The sequence below is a fragment of the Orbicella faveolata genome, unplaced genomic scaffold (genome assembly GCF_042242905.1).
Source record: "Orbicella faveolata isolate gen_17 unplaced genomic scaffold, um_ofav_v1 contig_12, whole genome shotgun sequence".
Taxonomy (NCBI): domain Eukaryota; kingdom Metazoa; phylum Cnidaria; class Anthozoa; order Scleractinia; family Merulinidae; genus Orbicella; species Orbicella faveolata.
Window position 1 is genome coordinate 15325581 of NW_028301539.1, and position 26311 is coordinate 15351891.

At 38.8% G+C, this 26311-nt stretch overlaps 4 protein-coding genes across 4 annotated transcripts; 2 read left to right on the forward strand and 2 right to left on the reverse strand.

Moving 5' to 3' along the window:
* Positions 1 to 907: 907 nt before the first annotated feature.
* Positions 908 to 6684, reverse strand: LOC149116835 (uncharacterized). Its single transcript, XM_089282517.1, has 2 exons — positions 4993 to 6684; positions 908 to 1361 (listed from the first exon to the last, which is right to left on the reverse strand). Exons 1-2 carry the CDS (start codon positions 5279 to 5281, stop codon positions 1150 to 1152), a joined length of 501 nt encoding a protein of 166 aa, XP_089138643.1. The 5' UTR covers positions 5282 to 6684; the 3' UTR covers positions 908 to 1149.
* A 2800-nt stretch (positions 6685 to 9484) lies between these two features.
* Positions 9485 to 10274, forward strand: LOC149116836 (uncharacterized). Its single transcript, XM_089280355.1, has 2 exons — positions 9485 to 9505; positions 9676 to 10274. The coding sequence occupies exons 1-2, from the start codon at positions 9485 to 9487 to the stop codon at positions 10204 to 10206; spliced, it is 552 nt and encodes a 183-aa protein (XP_089136481.1). The 3' UTR covers positions 10207 to 10274.
* Positions 10275 to 20725: 10451 nt separating this feature from the next.
* LOC110061442 (uncharacterized) lies at positions 20726 to 22647 on the forward strand. Its single transcript, XM_020768283.2, has one exon. The coding sequence runs from the start codon at positions 20979 to 20981 to the stop codon at positions 21603 to 21605; it is 627 nt and encodes a 208-aa protein (XP_020623942.2). The 5' UTR covers positions 20726 to 20978; the 3' UTR covers positions 21606 to 22647.
* Positions 22648 to 23720: 1073 nt separating this feature from the next.
* LOC110061478 (uncharacterized) lies at positions 23721 to 25650 on the reverse strand. Its single transcript, XM_089280359.1, has 4 exons — positions 25387 to 25650; positions 25061 to 25249; positions 24882 to 24941; positions 23721 to 24638 (listed from the first exon to the last, which is right to left on the reverse strand). The coding sequence occupies exons 2-4, from the start codon at positions 25208 to 25210 to the stop codon at positions 23721 to 23723; spliced, it is 1128 nt and encodes a 375-aa protein (XP_089136485.1). The 5' UTR covers positions 25211 to 25249; positions 25387 to 25650.
* Between the last annotated feature and the right edge of the window lie 661 nt (positions 25651 to 26311).

A 26311-nucleotide genomic window follows, 5' to 3' on the forward strand; every position in this document is an offset into this window, starting at 1 on the left:
CCGACCATTGGCAGTCAACGATGAAGCAGACTTGTCATCCGATGAAGCCCCACCAGCACAGCCAGTGCGTTCCCCACCCTCTCCATCTGTCATACCGAGTGCAATCTCAACACCTGGTACTCAAGAAGTTCCTGATGACAACCTTCCTGCTGGAGGACATGAACCCCATGAGGACACCCAAACCGATCCAGTAATAGACTCCCCCACCAGTGACTCTGATACCAGTCCCCTGCCCAGAAGATCCACATGCGTGCGACGTCGTCTAGCATGTTACAATGATTTTGTTCTAGACTCCAACTAACTAACCAACAACAGTGGCATGAAGAACATTAATAGTTTTCGTTACAAGTTTTCTATCCGTTCCTGTTTGTAATTAACATGTAGCTCTAAGGTTAGCTCACTACACATTTGTAAAGCTCGAGGGAAGAAGAAAAGGAAGTCACGCCAGTACTGGTCAGCGGTACGCTAGTTATAAGCATGCTTAGTAGCATCCTTCTCTCTTGGTCCTTGTGCTCTCGTGCGTGTCAGCTTGTTCTGTGATTGCTCAGGCTTATTAAAGGTTCCAGTTGTGTAAAGAATCGTGTCATCGATTTACCTCCGCTTTATTTACTGGCACATGACACCGAAGGAAAAATATGCAGCATCTTTCAACTGGTTGATGTGGGCTCTGCCGACATGTCCTCCACACTTGAACACTTTGCCATCTGGATGGCACTGTCTGATGGCCTTTGCAGCACTGGAATCACCATCTTGCCACACAACTTCCACTTTAGAACCCTCATCTGCAGCTTGCTTGTAACATTCCTCTGCAAGAATCCCCTCCACAGACTTTGCAGTCCCTTCAAACAACTCTTTGTTCACCACAGTATCTTTTCCCTGCATACACTTGTGTCCATACCACAACAATCCCCCCGTCAAATAAGTTTTTACAATAAATGACCCATTCTTACTAAAATGACCACACGTGTGCCACACGCCATCTGATGTGACAACAGCCCTCTTCCAACTGCCCAACTCTCCTTCCTCCTTCGCTTTCATTCTTTGCTTTTCTTCCTCGCACATTTCATTCAAAATATCTGTGATGTGTGGATACACCAGTTTAATTGTATAGTAATAAGGATTTTTGGAAATGCAACTGATCCCCAGACACTATCTCAATGTCCTTGAAAACTTTGCACACCCATGTCCAGTAATAAAGAATGCCACAGCCAGTGTAAGGCCTACAACTGTTCTCCTTGATCCTTCAACAAAAGCAGATCCATTGAAATTCACGGTTCGCATACTACAGTTAGTGCAGGCAAACAACACTTGCAAGGATCCTCCAAGACCCCTAGGTTCCACTTTAGTAACTACTAGAATGCCTACAGAAAATAAAAGGAAAAAATATCTATAAGCTTACATTACAATTCAGAGAAAAATTGCTCATAATTTAATGACTACACTTGCATTTATCGAAATAGTTGTTGATGCCTGAGGATTTGCTGGTGTGGGACAGATTTTTACAAGCATAACATTTGTTATTGGCTTAGGCATTTAGAAGGAACAGTCAACAACATCTTCACTTCACAAAAAAGTCCTTCCACACAAAGAAAGGAAAGTGTAGTGCATTTCTGAAATAAAAAACATCCATTGAACAGCGGACCGATTTGGGGAAAATAAACACAATCTTAGCCGTGAAAAGCATTTGTGAGAAATTCTCAAGAAATTAATTCCAACGAAATATACTTTTGACTAGCTGATTGAGAGAACTACAATCACATATTGTATTTCACAAATAATAACACTGGTTTGAAGAACTAAGGTACGGTGAGTTTGATAACTTCAATCTTAGACAAATACAAGCCTAAAAAGTCCCACTGCCATTTTCAGCTGTCAGTGTAATTACTGATTAAAAACTACAAGACATTGGAAATTATTGCTTTCGAAATTAAAACGAAGCGGGGTAATATGGTAATCATCGGCATTTATCGTCCCCCGAGAGCTATCTGCGGTGCATATCAAACACAGCTCGAAAATGAACTTAGTCATATCTGTAACTGGGCTAGTCTCAAGAGTAACTTCGTTGTTATCACTGGCGACCTGAACTTGGATAGAATGCGCCCGGACAAACCCGAAGGTAAACTACTCCGCGATCTGGAAGTTGAACAAGGTTTTGAATGTCTAATCACCAACCCGACAAGAATAGAAAAGCGTGGATCGATTATAACAGAGAGTTTAATTGATGTTGTGCTTACAAACAGACCTGAAGTTTTTCAACGGTCTGGCAACTATCATCCCTGCCTTAGTGATCACCAGCTTGTTTATGGAGTTCTGAAGCACAAAATAAATCATAATAAACCGAAGGTCATCACTTTTAGGAGTTACAAGAACTTTGATCCTGAACAATACAATCAACTTTTGTCCTCAGCCCCCTGGTCCGTTGGGCAATTGTTTGACGACGTGGACGACCAAGTTCACGTGTGGAATGCATTGATGAACGACATTTTGGATGAAGTGGCGCCTGTAAAGAAAATGCGTGTGCGTGACAAAGACGTCCCTTATATGCTACTAATTGGAAAAACGCAATCAGGGCTAGATCAATAACAGAGTGGAACCTACTGCCTGCTGACTTAGTAAATTGCAAGTCATTATCTGATTTTAAGTTAAATTTAGGAAAGCACGTGAAATGAGCAAAGTAAATTGTACTTAAGAATTATTTTTTAATTATCCTTTTTGTCTAGCTTATGCATATGTGCATATGTTTGGTACAGTTGATGTGATGTCTTGCGGGACTTTATCAACTAAATAAATGTAGATGTAGATGTAAAACCAATAACAAATACCTAAAAATAAAACCGCTGAAAATTGGAAATTACGGCGCATTGCAAGGAACGAGGCAACTAAACAAAGAAGAATAGCAATTAAATCTTTCTGGGGTAAAAAGTCAGAGGATCTTAAGAACAATCCCAAGGCGTTTTTCAATACTTTTAAGCCTTTCTTAGGCTCCAAGGGCTGTGCAGAAAAAAACGATATCCACTTGAACGTTAACGGTACCACGATCACTGATCAACAAGTGGCTGAGGAACTGGTGGAGTATTTCGCTACCGTTGCAGACGGTATTGGAGGCCAAGCGGCTGATCTAAGATCTATTGACGACTTTACGAACCACTCTTCTGTTCAAAGGATACAACAAGAACACAGGAGTTCTGAAGGAGCTCTAGAAATCAAACCAGTCACGCAGAAAGAAGTCCTTCGGGTCCTCGAATCACTTAACGTGAACAAAGCCACTGGTAACGATGGTATCCCAACAAAGGTCTTAAAATCTGGCGCTGAGGAGTTATCAAGTTCTTTGACTACTCTGTTCAACTCCTGTATAAACAAAAGTGTATGGCCTACAGAGTGGAAGAGCGAAGATTGGGTTCCAATACATAAAAAGGATGACAAAATGGTGAGAGAAAATTACAGGCCAATCACACTGTTACCATGCGCAAGTAAAGTCCTAGAGAAACTAGTGGGGGTGCAAGTGAACTTCTGCTTCCATGATCGTATATATCTGCATTCTTCCGCCTATCGTAAAGCGCATAGTTGCAAAACAACACTGATCAATTTAGTAGAAAATTGGAGACTTGCTAGGGATCAAGGAAAAGTAGTCAGTATATTATCAACAGACATGTCTAAGGCGTTTGATTCTCTCCACCCACCGCTACTATTGAGCAAGTTTCGGGCATACGGTTTTTGAGAGAATACCATACAACTGCTAAATAGCTACCTCACAGACCGGAAATATCGAGTTAAGATCGGTCGTCACGTCAGTTCGAGTCGACTGGTAAACCGCGGCTGTCCACAAGGCTCTGCCCTTGGCCCGCTGCTATGGAACATTTTTCAAAATGATCTACCCTATGGCCTCAATGCGAAATTGTCGATGTACGCAGATGATCACCAAATTTATTATATCGGGGACGACCAGAGAGCCGTTACATCGCAACTCAAGGAGAGTGCTAATTCTGCTACAAATTGGTACGGCTCAAATCTCTTAACTGGGAATATCAAGAAGTACCAAGCCATGAACATCGGCTTCAGTCAGAGCAATGGAACATCCATGTAAATGGAGAGGAAATCAAGACCACGGATAATCTTCAGCTTTTAGGCATGACACTAGACTCCGATCTTAGTTTCTCCGACCACATAAATCTTAGCTGTAAAAAAGCTAGTCAAAGAATAGGCGTTTTAATGAGATTAAGAAACCTAATTCCTACGCAGTCAAAACTAACATTGTTCAAATGCGCCATTTTACCCTACGTTACCTACTGTCACTTAGTATGGCACTTTTGTAAAGCTAGCGATACTAGAAAACTGGAGAGAATACAAGAAAGAGGCCTCAGAGCAGTTTTTAAGGACAACAGCTCAAGCTATAATGAACTGCTCGCGAGGGCCGGTCTGCCCACATTACTTAATAGACGACTTCAAGACCTCTCTACTTTGATGTATAAAGTTAAACATAAGTTATGCCCCTATTATCTCTGTGATTTTTTCAGCAATAACCCTAGTACGTATAACTTAAGACAATCTGACTTTACAATGCCAAGGTTTAACTCGGTGAAATATGGTAAGCACTCGATCAGATATCTAGGACCCAAATTGTGGTCAAAATTACCAAAGAGCATGAGAGAGGCCACATCTCTCAGCACTTTTAAGACAAACATCAGAAATCTCAACAATCTTGATGCATTACTAGATGATGGCTGCAGAGGCTGTCCCCTCTGCTCCTCCTAAAGAACTTTTTTTTAAGTATGTATTATTGTATTATAAAATCCACTGTACATAGTCCCATAACATCTTTTAACTTGGATTTAAATTTTACTATTGTAAATAGCTATAGGTTTTTTTGTTTTTGTTTTTTTCTAATTTAACTCATTTTTGTTGTCCCCGTATTAGTAGGGGAGTTTTTCCCCAGCTAGGTGGTTGATGACATTCTTAATAAAGTTTCTATCTGTCTATCTATCTATTACTTGCTGTTGCAGTCTATTGTTGAGCACTTTGAAGTTTCATTGATTTGGTTCACTAAATCCATGAGCTGTGTTGTCTCACAGACGAAGAATCTTCGCTCCATTGCCTTTGATTGTTCTTCCCACTTAACACTGCAGTCAACCACTTCTGAAGTTTCTCCATCTGTCGGGATGTATTCTGAGCCGGCCGATTCATCTTGACTTGACTCTTCTGAAGTAGCACAGCCTTTGTTCAGAGAATCCTTTAAATTTCTTGACACTAACACTCTCTCTACTTCTTTCTGAGATTTGTACATAGATTTACTAGGGCTTTCAAACTGTGCTCACTCGCATCCTCCTGATTTGTAACTTCTCTCCCTCCATTTCACAGGGAGCGTAAATTTCTTTCTGCTGCCTGCTCCTACACTGCTTGTTGCAGCTGACTTTTCTCCCCTTGCCTTTCTAATATTTTTCCAATCTGCTTTTGATAACCTTTTCTTTTTCTTTGGCCGTGCCATCTTATTCTGACCAGATATAACTCACACAGTGATTTTTGTTACAATCAGATTTCACAGCACACCTAGCAACCAATAAACAAAACAAAACTCCCGACCGGGTAGGGGAAAGTACAACAGGATAAACTGTAGTTACAGTGATATTGGGAAGGAACTGACCAGCAGAAATAAAACCAAAATGGCAGATAGGAGTGTCCTGACAATCGTAGAATAATTGCGCTTCATTTTTCAAGGACAGAAACATTTTATTTGACTTTTACTACGTTTCATAGAGAGCTGCAACCATGAAATTGAGTTTTTCTAGAAAATTAATTGTCCTTTACTGCCAAAATTTGGCAGGCACTTACAAAAGGTATAGTTGGACAAATCCTTGTTTAGGTGAGCGGCATGAAGTAAGTGTTGGTTTCTCGCATGTGCACAAAGTCCAGTTACGTTCACCTGGTCATAACAAGAGCTTCATATACATTTTTCTAAAACCCAAACTAACATTTGCCCTTTTCTTTCTCAATAACAAATTTTTGTTTTTATTTTTACTGATTTTGCTAATACAATGGAGAGAAATGCAAATCCCTTTCAGACACAAGTTAATGATTAACTACAAAAACACCGTAGGAGACCCACTACAAGAAAAATTTCAGAACTTTCAAGTTTTCCATTCACCGAAAATCAATTCTGTAGGGATTTGGTGTCCATCTGTGACATCTTTTGCTCTTGGTGCTTGCCTAGATATGCCCCAAAATACCCTGAGCAGGTACCTTAAGAGCAGCTTCGCCTAAATATCAACTAGACTTGGAAATAGCGAAAAAATCAAATTTCTTCAAACTCGCCCAGAATGAAGCCCTACGGGCACTAGTTACAAAAATATCGTTTTAAGTTCGATAAATCAAAAATTATTTTTTTCTGCAATTTTTTCGTTTCGATGCCCCAAATTGGCCAAAATCCATCGAAAATGAGCAGCATATTCAGAGGCTCGTAAACTCAAAAGCAAAAATCTTCATTACAAACTGATTGCACGTCGTATTTGTACTTCCTTTCTTGTCTATTTAGAGCTAAATAGATCGTGATTTGATTAGAACTTAAATATTTGACGAATTTTTTAAGTTAACGATCCAAGACAGCTTTACAAGAGGTCTACATTTAGCCTATTTTCAAATGCTAAAAAGGCGTTCTGGTACACGGCTTTTCCCAAAACAACTAGTTTGGTCTGAAAGAGCATTGTTTCTTCTTCAAATTAGTGAAATAAAATTTTTGGGTAAATAAAATCGCAAGCGCTGAGATAGCGAACTAAATGCAGCACTTCGTCCTGAAAACGTGACCTTTGACGCGAGGGTAACGAAACCGATTACTGCAAGAAAACCCGGAAGAAAAGCAAATGCTTCGTTATTTTGAAACAATTTCTAGTGATATCTCTCCGAAACCATGATTGCAAGAAACTATTTCCAGATATGAAATCTTGCAGGGTCAAAGACGGAGCTAAAGGGCGCATTTTGACACAGTAACTTTGTTTGCTGAGAATTGAAGTCAATGACCGTTAACGAATTCCAGTGAAATTTGCAAACTTGAAGTATGTTAGCCGATACTTACCTGAATATTTATATTTATAGAAGAGTCGTCTTCTAGGATTAACCTTCAAAAGAAGCTGGACCCCGATTGGGAAACCCCTAAAAGAAGAAATGTGTAATATTCCGTGACTTACCCGATGCTATAGATTCCATGCACATGCCAACCGCATGTTTGTCGTAAAATCAACTGAACTCCACTGATAGTTTCCATGGGCAACCCCAAAATAAACAATCCCCAAAAATGTAAAGTGAAATTGGCTGTCTTGATGAACAGTTAGAAGCTAGAGTCAAGTTCCATTACCTTTAAAAAGTGCTTGATTTTATTTGTTTGCGTTGACTTTGTTCACTACTCTCACGTTCGAATGCCGCGAATCGGTCACGCCAAAACGGTGAAGACTGTGCAGACTGCAGACACTTGTTTGGGCTTTTCATTGTGACTCCTTTTTTTGGGTCTAGTTACAAAATAGTGTTAAATATATCTGAAAGTTTGTCATTTATCCACAGGCTGCACAAGCGCAGTATTTGACTTTTGATTCAATAGACAAATGCGTACAAGACTTTGTATGGGAAACTTACTCAGTCTGTACGGTCTGCAGTGTTTTGGCATGACCGATACTACGAGGTATTCGAACGTGACAGTAACTACTGAGTGAACAAAGTAGAATCAAGCACTTTTAAAGGGTAATGGAACTTGACTCTAGCTTTTAACTGTTCATGAAGACAGCCAATTTCACTTTACATTTTTGGGGATTGTTTATTTTGGGGTTACCCATGGAAACTGTCAGTGGAGTTAAGTGAGTTTTACGACAAACATGCGGTCGGCACGTGCATGGAATTTAAGCTAATTTATAGCAGCGGGCAGGTCACGGAACATTAAACATTTCTTCTTTTAGAGGTTACCAAATCTGGATCCAGCTTCTTTTGAAGGTTAATCCAAGAAGACGACTCTTCTATTTATATAAATATTCAGGTAAGTATCAGCTAACATACTTCAAGTTTGCAAATTTCACTGGAATTGACTGCAATTCAATTCTCAGCAAACAAAGTTATTGTGTCAAAATGTGCCCTTTAGCTCCGTCTTTGACCCTGCAAGATTTCATATCTGGAAATAGTTTCTTGCAATCATGGTTTCGGAGAGATATCACTAGAAATTGTTTCAAAATAACGAAGTGTTTGCTTTTCTTCCGGGTTTTCTTGCAGTAATCGGTTTCGTTACCCTCGCGTCAAAGGTCACGTTTTCAGGACGAAGTGCTGCATTTAGTTCGCTATCTCAGCGCTCGCGATTTTATTTACCCAAAAATTTTATTTCACTAATTTGAAGAAGAAACAATGCTCTTTCAAACCAAACTAGTCGTTTTGGGAAAAGCCGTGTACCAGAACGCCTTTTTAGCATTTGAAAATAGGCTAAATGTAGACCTCTTGTAAAGCTGTCTTGGATCGTTAACTTAAAAAATTCGTCAAATATTTAAGTTCTAATCAAATCACGATCTCTTTAGCTCTAAATAGACAAGAAAGGAAGTACAAATACGACGTGCAATCAGTTTGTAATGAAGATTTTTGCTTTTGAGTTTACGAGCCTCTGAATATGCCGCTCATTTTCGATGGATTTTGGCCGATTTGGGGCATCGAAACGAAAAAATTGCAGAAAAAAATAATTTTTGATTTATTGAACTTAAAACGATATTTTTGTAACTAGTGCCCGTAGGGCTTCATTCTGGGCGAGTTTGAAGAAATTTGATTTCTTCGTTATTTCCAAGTCTAGTTGATATTTAGGCGAAGCTGCTCTTAAGAATGAGTGTATTCCAGATTTCTGCCACTGAATTACTATGTCAGAGTTTTCTACTTACCAGTGTCTGTTTTTGCATAAGGATTTATCTTTACGCAAGTACATACAGCAAGAACAGCTCTTTAAGTAGAAGTTGATGAAGTGTAAAAAAATTTTCCTGGAAGAGTAAATTGCTGACTGTGCACCATTACACCCATCTTGCCTTCTTAAAATACAATCAGGAAACATTTCCTCTACTACTTAATTTATGCACATCCTTAACAAGGGGTCCTTGGAAGGCACGAAGTCCTGTTTTCCCCTTTCCCTGCCAATTCACCACATAGTCTTCATGTTTTTCTTTGGGAACCTGTGAAGGAAAACAATAAAGGCTTAATTAAAAGAGCAATAAGCAAATATAATTAAAACTTATTTTATAAGAAATTTTTCAAATTTTAGGATTTATGTGTACAAATAAAAGCTACCTTTCTGTGATTTTAAAGATACTTTATTTGAAAGTTGGGAATGGTAAACATGAGCTTTTCAGCAGATCAAACTCATTGCTTTTGGAAAACACTGAATTATATTACACCAAAAACAGTAATAATAATTGTGATACTTAGGGCCAAGTCGCATTAGAGGACAAAACTGTTTACTTATGTCAAAAAATCCATCATCACAATGAAAAACCAAGTACGACTGGTTTGTTCCCCAAAGGACAAAATTTGGTCGCGGATGGACAAACTTCAAAGATGCCGTCAACTACCTCTGGAGCAGGCCAAATTGAGACAAATCTTGGAAAACAAAAGTGAGCGTGTTTTGATTCGCAAATGATTTGACAGGTAATATATATAGCAGAGTCTATGCGATAGACCGCGGTAAAATTAATCACGTTCTCATTTCACAACAACATTAATCCCGGCGTGGGCCACCAATTTTTCCCTTGTGAATTTCCACAATATCCACCAGGATGGATCTATCCTTTGCCAGGCTCTTACATGTTTAATGATCGAGGAAATCCCAGCCCACCTCCTTCAATCACAAGCACTGACTCGTTGCCAGAATCCCTTCAGTTCAGCGAAGACAGCTCAATGCCAGCATCAACCCCAACTTCTTCGTGCCATACATCTTTGTCATCCGAGAACAAGAGGGCTCAGGATAGATGGGGTAAAGAGGAGGAAAAGCTATTAGTTCAACTGTGGGCTGAAAAGCATGATCAGTTAGAAGGTCGAGAGTCAAGGAAAACATGGGCTTGGATCACCAAGATTTTGAAAACGCTTGGAACCAGCAAGACGGCCAACAAATGTATTTGGAAAATGAAGTATATCAGAATACAAGAATGCAAAAGATTGCAACAAAAACCAACCAGGAGGAAGCCTCAGGAAATCCGTCTACTATTATGAGGTCGATAAAATCCCTTGGATGCTGCTCACAGCATGGCATGGTGTTTGTTCAGAGATTTTGTTCTCAAGTGTGACTGTAGCCTTCCGAACAAATTTTTTGTCATTGGCCAATTTCAGGTCGGATTTGTCCAGAACAAATCTGAAATTGCCCTCCAGTGCAACTTGGCCCTTAAGAAGTTTTTTGACTGTAAAATCTGTCTGCTTCTGTTCCTAACCATAGTACTAAGCAGAGTTTAATATTTCACCACAGTTTAACCCACAACTGAAATATGAATTTGAACTACTGACACTGTAGTGTGATACAGAAATTACCCGCAATCACAGAAAATCTACCAAAAAGATACACTGTGTTACTCAACTCCCTATTCTCTCTCCACAAAGTTTGGTGCCCTGGCAATGCACGCATTCTGTCTGTTCCCATCCATGTAAAATACCTTCTCTTGGATATCCTCCACATTTGCCACCTCAACTCTTTCCCTGAAGGAAAATAATAAAGGCTTGATTACAAGAGCAATAAGGAAATATATACAAATAATCCTGAAAATTTTGGTAATACAATATCAGTGGTGGGCCTTTACAGAAAAGGGGTTTATAAGGGAGCTGGGGCTCATGATGCCACTACAGTATTTGAAATAAAACATCAAATTAAGAAATTAATTTAATTATATTATAGTTGACAAGCTACAAGCAGTTTGTCATAGATTTATACAAAGTAATTTCCATCACAAGATGCCCACAGATCTACTTGATGAGTACATCAAACAGTCAATTCTTGGCCACATTATTGTGATTACTGCCATTATTATCACTATCATTATGACTATCCTTTTCATCATTCATGGTAGAACTTCTAACCCCTCTTTAGAACACCAAATGTAATGAAGAGCAAATCTGCTCAGTGCAGGAGGTGTATCACCAATCCCTGGAATATCCATGACTGCAAATGTCTCCCCACTGTCTTGGTCATGGACAAAGTACTTCACAAGGCCAAATTTCATTTCATTATGGTTTTGAAATGAAACAGCAAAAGAAATATACTTCCTCATTCATTTGTATTCCCTGGAGAAATAAACCTTTCCGTTGATGATTATTCTCAAAACTTTTTGGAAGGTATGGAGCCTCACAGAATCACCACCTATCACAGATAACAGGGTCTTGATCTCTTCTGGTGGGGAGAAACGGACTGGTTTCCCCACAAGCATGCACTTTTTGACTTTAGTTACATTAGTGGGCCTGGGTGTGTCAACACAGGAAAAAAGACTACTGTAGTGTAATGCTACTGACAGAAATGTTCAAATGACATAATATGTGATGAAACTAGCTTATGGAGTTATCAAAATTACCATAATTACATAGTTTTTATGCTAAACCTAAATTAACATGAGGGCAAACTGTTTCCTTTTTTACTCTGTTAATTAATATAAAATGTAACACCACTTATCCTTGCTTGACTGGAGAAATGCTCCTTCTGAAGGAATGTCTAGCTCCCCTGCTCAAGGGATGTTTGGACGCAGAACAAGAACACTGCTTCCCACCACCAGTTACCTGTTAAAAGCAAAGGTCCAAGAAAATGTGAAGGAGAAACTCCTCAAGCAGAAGTCCAAACAAGCCAAGTGTTACAATCAAAACACCAAGGAGCTCCCGCCTTTACAGACAGGAGAAGTTGTCCGAGTAGCCCCTAAACCAGGCAACAGAGAGCGGAAATGGTTTAAGGCAAGAGTGGAAGACTAGGTTGATATCCGTTCTTATGAAGTCAGAACAGAAGACGGTAGACTGTACAGAAGAAACCGTAGACACCTCTGCCAGTGTAAGGAACCATTTGTTCAGACTTCTAAAACCAGTTCAGTGTGACCATCACAGGACAACCAGCCTAACACGACGCGTGCCGCAGCTGAACCAATAAGAACCCAGCTTACAGGTCAACCAGTCCAAGACAACTTTGCTGGTCAACCCAAGCAAGCAGGACCTGTGACAGTTCCCCAAGCCAGGAGCCACCATCAGACCCAGTTAAAACAACATTTGTGAGCAGGAGTGGACGAGTTTCTTGGGCCCCACAGTACTTACAGGACTTTGTTACAATCAAATAAGGACTTTAGAAAATGACTGTTTGCCTAAGTTGTTTCATTGTTACCGGGCAAAGCTTAAGTCAAGTCAACAGAGAGTCATTCAGTTTTCAGTAGTTCTTTATTAGAAAGTTTAGAGACATTGACTTTACTTGTTCAGTTCATCATTGAAAGCTTGTGTCATAAGCTTGTTTAAGTTCATTAATTCTAACTTTTGTCTTTTTGAAAAAAAGGAAAGGTGTGACGTCATGCATAGTCACATGACTGTTCTGCGGCATTTTGTAATAACTACGCATTTTGTAATACCTTACGCATTTTGTAATAAAAGTTGCAGCATTTTGTAATTACCTGCAGTATTTTGTATGAAACGCAAACGATGCATTTTGTAATAAGTGTTGCAGCATTTTGTAATGAACGTTAGTCTACGCAATTTGTAATAACGTGGTGACGCAAATTGTAATGTCTCTACACGATAATTTCACCAAGCATACAGATTGGCTGGATTCTCTTCAAAACTGGCTGAATATAGTTTGTCAAGTGCTCTTTTTTAGCAGATATTGGGAGCTAAACAACCCACATACTTCAATGTAAATCTATATTTTCAATAAGCATGTGGCATAATTTTAGTCTGAGAGGTGTATAAATTTTGGAAAATAAAATTCTCAATTCCTTAAAAATTTCCTAAATCTTCATAATGGAGAATGGAATACCACCAGGTGAAATAGTTTCACCCATTGTCACGCAAATGTTGACGTTTTATTACTTTCTTTTTCGTGAACCTAACTTGATTCCAAGACTTGGACAAAAGTGAGAAAAAAGAACTTATCTAAAAAATCGCGTGCATCTACTGTACAAATACCCATGCAGATACTGTACTCATATTCAGTTTAAAAAATCCTGCAATAATATAATAACTGATTTTCCATCAGGTTGGTGTTGAAGGGAATCCAGCCAATCTGTATGCTTGGTGAAATTATCGTGTGAAGAGACTTATTACAATTTGCGTCACCACGTTATTACAAATTGTGTAGACTGACGTTTATTACAAAATGCTGCAGCTCTTATTACAAAATGCGTCGTTTGCATTTAATACAAAATACTACAGGCAATTACAAAATGCTGCAACTTTTATTACAAAATGCGTAAGGTATTACAAAATGCGTAGTTATTACAAAATGCCGCAGAACACACGACTCTTGGACCATGTGCTTGCCATGTTGAATTAAACATGGAGTTGTTCTTATAAAGACTGTTCGTCGTCTTTATTACCTCTTGTTTGCGCTCTCAAATAGCGTAACATTACAGCCACATCTTCAAGCTTGGTGGGCAGTTCAGAAAGAGTCCTGAAAGCACTTCAGGAAAAAGAGTATCTCGACTCGTTGGCTGCAGACCAAGCAAAAGAAAGCGACAAGCAAGAGGAGCTCTTCCGTTGCCAGGAAAGAGCTGCATGGCAGGAACATCTAGGCAAAGCAAGAACCAGCAGAGTGTCTAAGGAGCCAGAAGTGAACAAGCCACACTTCAGTTTCCATAAGACATCCTATAGTCGGTGTTCAAATGCGCAGATATGAAAGGAAAGGTGAAGTAGGGATGGTGTACGACTGGATGGGGTCATTGAGCTTGACCCCTGAGTATTTTACTCTTTCCATGCCTGACAACACCAACCTGCAACCTTTATTGACCTTTCAAGATGAGGGTGCTTGTTTTCAAGGTTTTGGCGGATCGCCTGAAGACAGTCTAAACTCTACTGCTGAATCTAACGAGACCATGGGTGCGCCTTTTTGTGTTTCAGAGAAGCCACCCCCTATGTTGATGGAGGGGAATGAAATGTAAGTAGTATAAGTGGTTTTGCTCACATATTTTGTTTGTCTGTTTGCGTTGTGCTCAAGTGTTAAGCTTTAGTGCTTGTTTAGATCTTGCTTTTGCTCCATCTTCACTGAGGCTTACACTTGGCCCCTCAACGACAGCTTTTCAATTAGCTTCAATTGGCACCACTTCCACATTAACAATTCTTTTTTCTTTTTTCATTTTGTAGGGATAGTGAGTTACTGGGAAAACATCAGAACAGAACAACAGAAGATAGTTTGTACACGAGTGATGACTAGGCAGATCCTCCTGATTTTCCTAGCAAACCTGTATTATTACAATTTCATTATTGAATCCAGATGTACTGGTGACAGGCGTACTCTATTTTTCAATAGTAGATAAGAAATGGGTAATACTTCTCGCAATACCTGTGACATGATGAGGTTCTGCCACAAAGGTAGACGAGCAGAAACAGTTTATGAACAGGTCAGCCGCAGACCCACTTCTAAGAGGGTCGGACAGCAGTTCATAGTACGTTGACCTCAACTATTATGGGGGCAGGACAGAGAATACGTGAAAATCAGTACTTTTTTCATAAGAGAAAAACATTTGGAATTGCAATTGGTTTCCCTTCAATACAGCTTAGAAAGCTACATGTTTCTTTTGTACTTCAGTCTTCAATGATCTTTAATAATATATAGATTCAGCCAAGCCTAAAATCAGAGCTCCTCAGTTATTGTTTGGAATGTTGTTACTAATGACAATAATCCACATGTGTATGCAAAGTAAATTGAGAACGATTTTATAGTTTCAGCCCGCACTAGGATTACATTAGCAAATCGAGGTGTAAGATGGTTTGACGAAAATAGAGCAATGATTTCAAGGATTTCAGGTGAGCCACCAAAAATCTTGATCACATAACAGAACTGTCTTCTGTGCCTTTTGGTGGCATTTCTTGTTCTTTCTTACCCTATTCAGAAAGACAAGACATTGTTATTAATCATTATATTCTATCTTAGTTAACATGGGGACTCCCACACAAAAGAAGTTAACACATTGCTTTGTTGTGGGGTATGATTGAAATACAGTGGTTACTTAGTCCCTAGATCTCTACAAAATAAAATTTCGCAAAAATACCAAAATAGTATACACATGTGGAAAGTAAAGTAGTGGAGGTAACTTTTTTTACAAAGCTAGCAGCGCTTCATGACATTGTCGGAATTTAAATGAAATAATTAGAAAAGATCGTGACAGGTTCAACCTAATCCAGCGACAATCACTGTAGTTATTAGTTTTAACTTTGTTTCCAGAAAATCCCCCAAAAAAGGATCAAGGTTCTTGAGAAGCTGGCTGATGATGGAGAAACCAGGAATGTAACCATAAAACGTGCAGATATTGTAGCAGATATGCTTAACTTGTACAGCGACAATAATGTAACGCAGTTTCTTTTAAATTTAAATTTCTTAAATGAGCCCACGCTGGATTTCAATGAAGTAAAGAGAGAAGTATTTACCCTCTTCTGGGAAAAAAGTGCTCCCTATATATTTTGAGGGAGCAAACAGTTACGTTCCACGAATTTCCCCAGACATAGATGAAACTACGTACACCACATTGGGCAGAATTCTGAGTCACAGATTTCTTATGGTTGAGGTGTTTCCACCCTCGCTTAACAAAGTTTTTTTTGTGCTTCTTACTGGAACTGAAAATGTTAGCGACCCAGATTTCCTAGAGGGGTTTTTGGACTACGTAAGTTATTATGACAATTTAAGACTCCTGGAGATTCTTGAAAAATGTAATTCTCAAGTCAGTCTTTCTGACAAAAACATCGATTCCCTTTTGAAATTTCTGTCAGAGTTTGGTGTCAGTAAAATGACAAATGCAAATAACCTAGAAACAATTCTAGTAAGTGTTGCCAAAACAGAGCTGTGGAAGAAAGCTGTGATGGCAGCAGAGCCATCAAGAAAGACATCTTAGAGGGAGTACACAGGGAATTGTGGCTTCCAGCCACAAAAGAGTTAGTATTAGATCTCTATATATCTTTGAATGTGACAAATGAGAAAGTTCTCAACCTAATTACTGTTGAAAACCTGAATGCAATGACAAAGGGGCAGCAAACCGTTTACATGTATTTTAGGAGGTATGTCAGAAGCCTCAACAAAAAAGAAGTGGCATGCCTGCTTTGTTATGTAACAGACAGTTCCTCTCCTGTCATTGAAACTATGAAAGTAATTTTTCATGGGCAGGTGGGAAATCTGCCCCATGTTTTGGTGCATGCCTGGTCAGGAATAGTCGACTTCCCTTCCAGTGGCTATGAAAGTTTTCCAGACTTTAGATCACAGATGGTTGAACTGCTTAATAATGCAAACTCTTGGAAATTTTCACTAGCTTAAATCAGACTATGGCATGGCAAAATGTTGGAGAAATTATATTTCTTCTCAACATAAGAGTTACCAAATTTATTATTCCTTTTGTCTGAAATACATTGAGGAGCCAGCCTTTTAGACAAATTCGCAAGACATTTTATAATTACGTTACCTAGATAAAAAAGGAAGCAGCTGCACTTAGACTGTCTTTGCTGGGTACCGTGACTGTATAGCTTTCTGATAGCGCTGAAGATGGTTTCAGCAAGAAGACCATTTTCTCGTTGGATGAATACCAGCGTACCTTAAATGTCTATCTAATATACAGCTGTTTTAGTTTCAACTTTGTTGGATTACAGCAGTACGATAAAAGAGCTTTGCAAGGCAATGTGGCCATTCGTAACAAATAGAGCAATTTCAGCATTATCTGATGTTACGTCACGTGATGAGAAAGGATTTAAAAATGCCCAGGAATCGTTGCTCTTCTGGCAACTGAATCGACCCTTCCGACGAAGTTTTTATTTCAGCTGGCTGTATTGTGTATTCTTAATAGAGTAACCACCACAAGGTTTATGGTTAAGTTTCATGCGTATTCACATTGAAAATGCTCTTACCAATACATGTAACTAATGTAGGTTCTAGGACATGTCTAGATGGTATTTCCATAGATTTGTTTTGTTGTCATTGTGTCATAAATGATAAATGAACACTCTTGAATATCTTTACATTTGCGTAACTTTAACACTGAGGATATGGATCACATCACAGGGTTTATTTTGTGAATGGCACAGAATCAATATGCTGTCGGGAAGAGTCTTTCCTTGCGTCCAATATTTTATTTAAGTACCCTGTTGTTTCACAGGGAGGAAACCTATAAAATCTGAAAACAGCCATAACTTTTCAGCCATTTACCAAAACACCTTCAAACTTTGTAACAGCATTATGCATAATGACCTCAAGTCATTTTTGGTTTTAGGTGTTGATTAGATGGGTCACATGACCCGTTAGCAATGTCTGATTGGTTTAAAAGGAAATTGAAAATGGTATGGTGAGTTGCCATATAACGGATATGAATTGAAACCTTTTAGCAATTGTCTTATTGTCTCTTATACAATTCTGGACGGAAAGTTTGACAGTGTTGAATCGTTTAAGAGATACAAAGTAAAACAGGTCACATGATCGCTTTTTCCCTACACATCTCATCCTGTGCATCCACCTCGCTTCATTCTGTGAGCTGTATGAAGTTGCAGAAGACAACTAGATTGGGGACGAGTCAATAGTTTGGGCTACCTGTGGTTGTTTTGGCTCAGTTAAAATTGAAATACAACTCCCACCGTGCAATTCAAATAGGCCAAGCTGCCAGGCCCGCGTCGTGGAATGTGCATTACAATTTTAACCTTGCGAAGCAGTCATGGCGAGAAAAGGCCTTGTTTTAATTTTGTTGCATCTCCATCATACCACCATGCCATCGCCAAGCTTAAGTTGGTTGACTTCCACTAGGGAAACTAAAATACATTCTCTAGCAGCCAGTGTAATTCACCCCAAAAAGATGTTTTTTAAACTATTGCAAGCAAGAGGTTGAACAGGGGTAAAAAACAACAACAGTGAAACTGACTTTTGAAATCAAGTTGTAAATTAATCAACTGTAACTTTACACTAAGTATAAATAAACCTTTGCAGTAAGCTGAAAAGTGGCTTGTAGTTTCTCAGCACCTTTTCTCATCTTGTTGAAAAATTACAGTCACGGGTCAGTCGTGCATATTCAAGGCTGTCGCAACTAGCTGAAGGCTTGTAGGTATCCAACCTTTTTCTTTTCTACAAAAGCGTAAGAAGTATTGCTTTAATGAATCTTACTACATTTTTGCCTCAATATCTCGCATTCTCGCTTCAAAATCAAGTTAAAGTTGTCGCAGTTGTAGCTCGCAGGGAGGCCTTGAAACATGTGGGAACAACACGTGTAGCAAACGCAAGTCTGACAGTGCCTTTCTCTTCATGAAATGAATTTAGAATTATTGATTTTTGTTTGTCTAATGTGGAATGATGATACAAGCCAAAGAGTAAGTTTGCTGAGGTTTTTTAGATTAGTAACCTTGTTCCCAAAGCTGGGACTTGAAAAAACATGAAAAGACAGCTGCAATCTTTAATAGACTTGCAGTAGCTTATGGTCTTATCCACAGCAATCTTCTCACTTTTTAGTTTGTCAACAAGCCATTGAAATGACCTGTCAATTTCAGTTGTAACTCCACTCTTGTATATAAATGTTATTACTGTTTGGACTTAGGCTTACGCAAAGTGATCTTTCAACAGATTCTTGAGTTTTCAGGGTAGCAGTAGCTGTCAGTGCCAACATTGGTGTGAGTGGCCTTTGAGGTGCAAGGGATCTTAACTCTTTGAGCCTTAAGAAGCATTCTGTAAATGCTCCAGTGAACTCTTTTTTGGATTGAGTACCAAAGCCCCTAAAAATAATTTTAAATATTGATAAAATTTGAAATTTAAACAAGCAAAAAACAATAAGACATGTCAGATCATTAAGAAATTGTTTATTATATTTAAATTTCAGAGAGCTGCCAAAAAATGACAACGATCTCATTGTAATACTGATATGCATTCAATAAGCTTACTGCACAGATTATGTCAAAAATAACTTTCAATTCACACGATAGGTCAAGATTCTCTGCTGCCAAAATATGACTGAATACTGTACAGATTATTTCAAAAATTTTTTCACTATTATGACAGGACAAGATTTTGCTTGGCACGTTGATGAAATTTTTGTGCAACAAGGTTAACAAAACGCTTGGGAGCAGGATATAGGATAAGTAAATGAGGGAAAATGATCCTTGTGGAATTGAAGCTTTCCTGGTGATATCATATCACTGAGCTTAAATAACAAAAATAATGTGGCATTGGTCGAGCTTACCATTTTGGAACGGCATGAACTTCATCCACAACAATTGCAAAGGTTCCATCTTGATAAACATTACTATGGAGCATGTTTCTCCACTTCTTTTTTTGTAACAAGGACTCAGGACTTCCAAATACAAAGGAATAAGCTCCTTTTGAGCAGATTGTTCTCACTGACATCTTCACTGCTAAAACTGGCCACTGAAATGCCCTGGTTTTGCAGTTCGTGGATACGAGAGTCCACCAGAGACTTCAGAGGACACAGCCAAAATTATGTCATGGTGAGGGTATGAATACTCTGACAGGTACTGGTATTTGCAGACATCAGGGAGCAACTGAAATATAATTGACTCTCCATGTCCAGTTGGCAATATGGCAAACACATCCTTGCGATTTATGACTGCAAGCAACGCTTTCTTTTGATGTTTGGTGAGACTTTCAATCTCTGGAAAATGCTCCTCGAGTTCCCAGGTCAAAATTTCTTTGAAGACACTTCCAGAAACATAATCCATGTCAAACACAGGTGAATCTTAAACGAGTATAAACTGAGAACGGCTTATTGAGAATGGACTGATAGCTATGAAGTATTTTGCAAACAATTTCCTTCCCTGGTAGGGATAGGCAAAATTTACCTCAAGAAGTGCAGTGATAAATATCCCCACCGTCCCCTCAGTATTACCAATTGAACAAATCAATCATATTGATTATGTGTTTGTAAAAATATCAACCAATCTGAGCCCGAGGGTCAGATCCTGATCCTGGCATCTGCATGAAAGTGAAATTGAAGTCCAAGGTAACCAGAGGTTTTTATTTCTCGCCGCTTCACAACTCATGTTCTATGGGGCCCCAAATGTATTTTTATTTAGAGTGGCTATTTGTATATAACCAAAACAAGTATGGTCATATCTAAATAACCACGTTGCAGTTTGATTATTTATAACAAGACATTGCTTATTTAACAAGTAACCAAAACATGAATGTTATTTGCTAAACAACCAACACTGAAAATTGGTTATTTGTAAATAACCAAAATTGCAAAGTGGTTATTTGCTAAATAACCAAAAATAATTGTGGTTATTTGTGAAATAACTAAAACTGAAAATGGGTCATTTATAAATAACAGAAATTGAAAATTAATTATATTGAAAAAAATGGTTATGAAATTTGGTTGTTTGTAACTAACTGAAACTTGATATTTTCCAGTGACTGCAAATTGCAAATTGGTTATTTATAAATAACTGAAATTTAGCACAAAATTAGTTATTTACCTAATTTGGTCTGGACACGTAACCACGTAGCCTGTTTTCCCACTCATTTCCTACGGTGCATTGCATGCTTCGATTTCTCACCATGCAACATGGCTTCTGTTACAATAAGTAGTCTAGCGTGACATCGTAATGTGTAGTTTGTCACGCATTCCAGTTGTTAGTTGTTCTACCATGTTTGGTCAATAAAGATCGTTCCTTGTTCACAGACTAATGGCATCCATATGTTGAAACATGGTGTCAGAACAAAAGGGTATTTTACGATTAGCACCACGCTGGGAAAAAAGTAGGTCAAATTCGGCCACGAACAGCCGGCGCGAGTATTGGGTGACTTGGGTCAGCGGCCCAGCTCCAAAGTTAAACAAACCTGAACAAAGATGGCGGACAAAATGAACATATTTGTAGACACTGTAAGAAACGCTTTAGACATTGCCGAAGCTGAACTCAGAGCGAAAGGAATCGACCAGAAAGACATAAAGGATGCTTTTGAAGAAATGAAAATGTTGGCAGAAGCGGTCTCGAAGCGCTATTTAAGCCGTGGACAAATCGGTTTGAAACATATTGTTGGCGATTTGTTTCCACTTGTCCGAAGACAGGCGATGTACTGGATAAAACAGTTCCGACGTCGGATGTCCCCGAGATGTGCTGTAAAGCATCCATGGCAAGTCATTGTGGAAGATAGATTGCCAATAGAGCTATTTAACGTGCTTGAGAGTTTGGTAAGCTGCACAAATTTTGGCCTTATCACTGTGAAGACAAGAAAGAACTGTGTATTTGCTTTTACAAGAGAGAGGCGCGTGAGAAAGGTGTTTAACGACCTAACTGACCAACAGCTGGGAAAAGAAAATTTTTTAGCTCGCAAAATAAAGGCTGACAAGCAGGTAGAAGCGATTATTTCCGAGGAAAAGCAATTTGGGATCAAGTATTCCTATGAAAAGGAGATCATAGCCATTGACTTTTATTATGGGTTTTGGAATGAGCATGGTTGGCCCCAGCATCAATGAATTTACATATGTTGTCGGTATAATAATAACTTTATTTGTTGCTGCATCACTTTTGAAGGAATACAAATTCCCCTTTGTTTATTTCATTTAATATCAGTGTATGCAATGTACAGCTATAGCCCCCTGTAGAATTTATTAATTACATTAACCTCCAGTTCTTATTATAATAAACAAATTTCAACTATTGGCAGGGTATGAAAAAAACCTAGGTCCAATTGCCTGGGACAAGTAAATTTGGAAGTAAAAATATGGGAAGTGATGCAAGTGTAATTAGCCTCAGTAGTCTTGTTAGTGATAATTTCTAATCAAAAATTATTTCAAAACTTATGACTGCATGATGAACAAAACAATGAGTTGAAAGTCCATCACTGATCATGGACATCACCTAGTAAATGATGTAGTTGATAAGGCATGAACATTGCACCTCTATTGGACAAGTAATGCTTTACTGGCCCACTGGGCAACTGGATTTCATTTTTTTCCTGCCCAGCTTGGTTCTTATTATATGCCTACATATATATCTCTCTTTCCCTCATTGAAATGGAAACTGCCTTCACAGGAGTTTTTTATGATCAGAATAAAACAATGATTTCATACACATACACATGCATCTAACATAAAAATTTTATAAATATAAATCTATTATGGCTAAATATGGCTAAAGATCATGGTGACTTATATTTGGAGTTGACCCAAGCACAACTTATAGTTGCTCACGATGACATCCCCCATCCTGGTCCCCACGTGAGCATAAACATTGCCAACCAGTTCCAGTTTTAGATCTCAATACAAAGATAATATTGTATTGTTGAAAACCTGGAGCAAATGATGACTAAATCTTAATTTAATGATCTAACACTCCTTTTGCTGCATTTGTTATTTTCCCTTCCACTACACATTTAGAAATTATGTCCCTAAGTGGGTCACAACAGAACATGCATTGCTGCTCAGCAACCTGTTTGGGTTCCCCACAATAGCAAAATTGTGGTGTGCTACACCTTTTAGGTACATACAACCCCACTGTGTCCTTATGCACAGTTTCATCACACCCATTCTCCCGTAACCAAAACTGTGAGACATACTCATGTCTGAAAACTTGAGTCCACCTGTTACTAAACTGGGTGTTATGAGTAAATTTAGCCAAGGTAACATGTTTGGCCTCCCTTCCCTCCATGGTATTAATGCCAAAGCCCATCCCCAGCTTTTGGTGAATTAGTTTGGCATGAAGGGGAACAACATGACCAATTGTCCAGGTGGTTGGCTTACTTATCAGAAAGAGTGCTGTAGCTCTGAAGTAGTTAGAGCAAACTTGCTGAAGACTCTGAACCTGTTCATTTGAGAGAGAAACCCTGCTAAAAAGGGAAACTGCATCTCTGAGATTTATTGCTGTGAAGGCAAACACATGCAACTGAAATGTATGACTCTGATGGTCTGAGTCAGTCCTAAGATTTTGAATAATGGACATAAAATAATGACAAAAGAGGCAAGACTCCTTACCTGTAAATCTATAGTCCAGATCTTTGTTTTTATCTCTTCCATCAGCAAACCATTTTCTCACCTTTTTGGCCAACCTTGTTGCTTTCACTACAAATCGTATACTATGATAATACTTACCAAAACAACTGTCGGTAGGAACATCAAGAATTGACTGACAACTGCCAAGGTTACTACGTGACAGTGCATACTTCAACACAGATAAATTCCAGTGTTGCCATGCATTATTTTTCAGGTGGAGTGGCTCTGCTTTAGCTTTGTCAATGAACTTACCAACAAGAGGGGGGAATTCTTGCCTGGATTTTTTCTGGGAAATGAGAGAAGTGATCTTATCTCGTTTTGTGCTTGGCCTTAATGCTGAATTAACTAATTGCTCTTTCTTTTTTGCCACTGCATCAGCTACTTTCAACCGATCACTGTATTTCCAAGGTTTCCATTTCTTGTCAGATGTCAGACCAAATGTTCCTTTGAGACAGTTAATTTCACTCTTACAGACATCTGCAAAGGGAGAAAAATAAGATGCAGAGATGGTAAGTTCACCCCCAAGAAATGCTAAGTATTTCATATCATTGGGAAATAGTTCAAACTGAAAGGAAACACTAACCTGTTTACCATCTACTTCTAAAGGGTATGAAGTCCCCTCAATGGCCGTCTTTCCTCTGTCAACAGAATTACATATCTATGAACAGGTTCACAGTCCTCAGAGCAATTTGCCCCAAACAACAAAAAATTTTCTGCAGGGCTACAAACACGCTTCCTACAATTAAGAAAACTCACAAGCCAAGCTACAGCTTGATCATCCTTACCAAATGGGGCTCCATCCCCCCCAATAGCAACTTTGAATGAGCCTACACCCTCCCCAAACCAGCATAGCTTATCTACTCTGTTTTTGTTTGCATTGAGGTAAAAACTAGCCATTCTTAGCAAAAGTTGAAGAAGGTTTCTAAACTTTCCATCTACCTTGTCTTCTTCACCAAGCCCATGACACAGAATTTCTCGCACATCGTGTAATTCACCAATATCAATTTGTTTGATCCTCTCCATTAATTTCTGATAGGTAAGCAATCTAGGAACTGGAATCCTCTTCATAAACTCTATATGCTTTCTCCCCTTGCCAGTTTCATTCTCACACATTGAGAGGGATGACCTGATTGAAATGTATTTTTGTTTACTTGCAATTCCCCCCCTGTACAGAACATTAACACTTCTTACAAAGTTGGCATCACTCTTCTCAAAGACTTTTATCTTATCTTTCACAACCCTTGGGATAACCTTTTCAGAAAACTTGGGGCATTTCCTAAACATATTGGTTAATTCTGGAACTGAACAATTTGTATTGAGGGCAGCAATGATGCCTTCATAGGCAGGAAGCATGTTGTCAGGAGTTGCTCCATGGAGAGCTTGGGCAACCTTTAGAGTCTCCTGGCACCTCCTTCTAGAACTGCGCTCAGGGCCAGAAATTCTGCCAACTTCAGTCAAAGAGGTTGGAGATTGCTTCCTGCTATTTATTAAGCGACCACTGTATTCTCCATTTTTACCCTGCAAAGCAGGTACAAAAATATAATATAATATGACAATAGAAATAAACATTAAATAAATATTAAATAAATAAAGTACAGAACTTATCGGTTTCGACTTATTTCTAATATTAATTATTAGGAAGTGATGGTCCTCAGAATATAATTACATGTTAAATGTACTTTAGTGGCACAGTATAGCAAAATAATAAGAGCATATCAACAACATTCCAGAATAAACACAACAGCATAATATTTGGCTAACCTTAGCTCTTAATTCCACATCCCCGTTGAACCTTTCAAACGACTCGTCAATAATCATTACCTAGCAAGTGTTTAAAAGAATAAAACCGAAACTTAAGTTCTCATATTAAACAAACAGTTCAAACAGAAAAATTTATAGTAAAGTTAACATTCAATCATAATCAGTTGTTTATATCCTACCTTTGACTGGAGTCGCTTCAGCTTCTTTGCCTTTGCAACATAATTTTTGTCTTTCGCAAGGGCGGAAGTAAGTTGAATGTCTTGATTTCTTTTAATCTGAAGATATTTGTTCAACGGAAATCGACGATTTTGCCCTTTACTTCGACCCATCGCGGTGATTTATTCATTTATTCATTTAATCGGGCATGTCTGTAAATAAAAGAGAGGCAGAAGGAGTGGCTTGCGACGCATCTAACCGATCATGGGTTGAAAGTAGACGTGGAAAAAAATTAATTTCCATCAAAACGGAATAGAAATTCAAAAATCGAAATCGAACAAGTCCTTACCATTACACAGAGGTGTCCAAACATGGCATCTTCGCTTGCTGTCGTTCGCTCTCCTTTACTTTTAAATCTTCCAAACAAAGCCCAAAATCGGTCCCACATCGAAGAAGCTAAGATATGCCTGTCTTTCCCAAGACGTGAGGCAAAATTTATCCGACAACTAATGGCAAGTTTGGTATCAAATAAACGCTTTCGAGGAGCTTGATGTAGTTATTCTAATTTTACCGTGCTATGAGCTACCCAGAAGCCTTAAAAAGGCCTTCATTCTGCTCCTCTCCAGTCCCCTTGTTGGGTTGTCACTCGGGCAATATGGCGCCGAAAAAGAATGTGGACAGATTTCTGGCCGGAAATGGCGGGAAAAATCCCAGCGTGCACGCTCGCTCTAACGGGCACAAATGCCGTCAACGGAAAGTAGATGCTGTTCCCTTCTGTCAAACGTATTTAATTTTCACAGTGATACGTACGTCGAAAGTTTACCAAGATGACAGACACTGACCATGTGGAGTTGGGTTTGCAAGTTCCAGCACCATCACAAGCTGTTCCTCAAGTAGTTGTTCCCCAAGCTGTTCCTCAAGTTTATCCGCACAATTTCTCGCTGCCACATGCAATGAAATGTCATGGATATGTCATCGGAAACTGGGATTTCTTCAAACAGCAGTGGAGTGATTACGAGATAGCAACTGGCCTCGACAAGTGAGAAGAATTGGTCTGCCTTGTGACCTTGAGATCTGCCATGGGCAGGGAATGTCTTCAAATATTTTTCAACCTAAACCTTACAGAGGAAGACAAAAAGAAAGTCGGCAAATGTCTGGAAGGGCTGGAGAATTACTTCAAGCCCAGCAGAAATGTGGTGTACGAAAGGTACATCTTTAATACGTGCGTGCAGCAAAGTGAAGAATCCGTACAGAGTTACGTAACAAGATTGAGA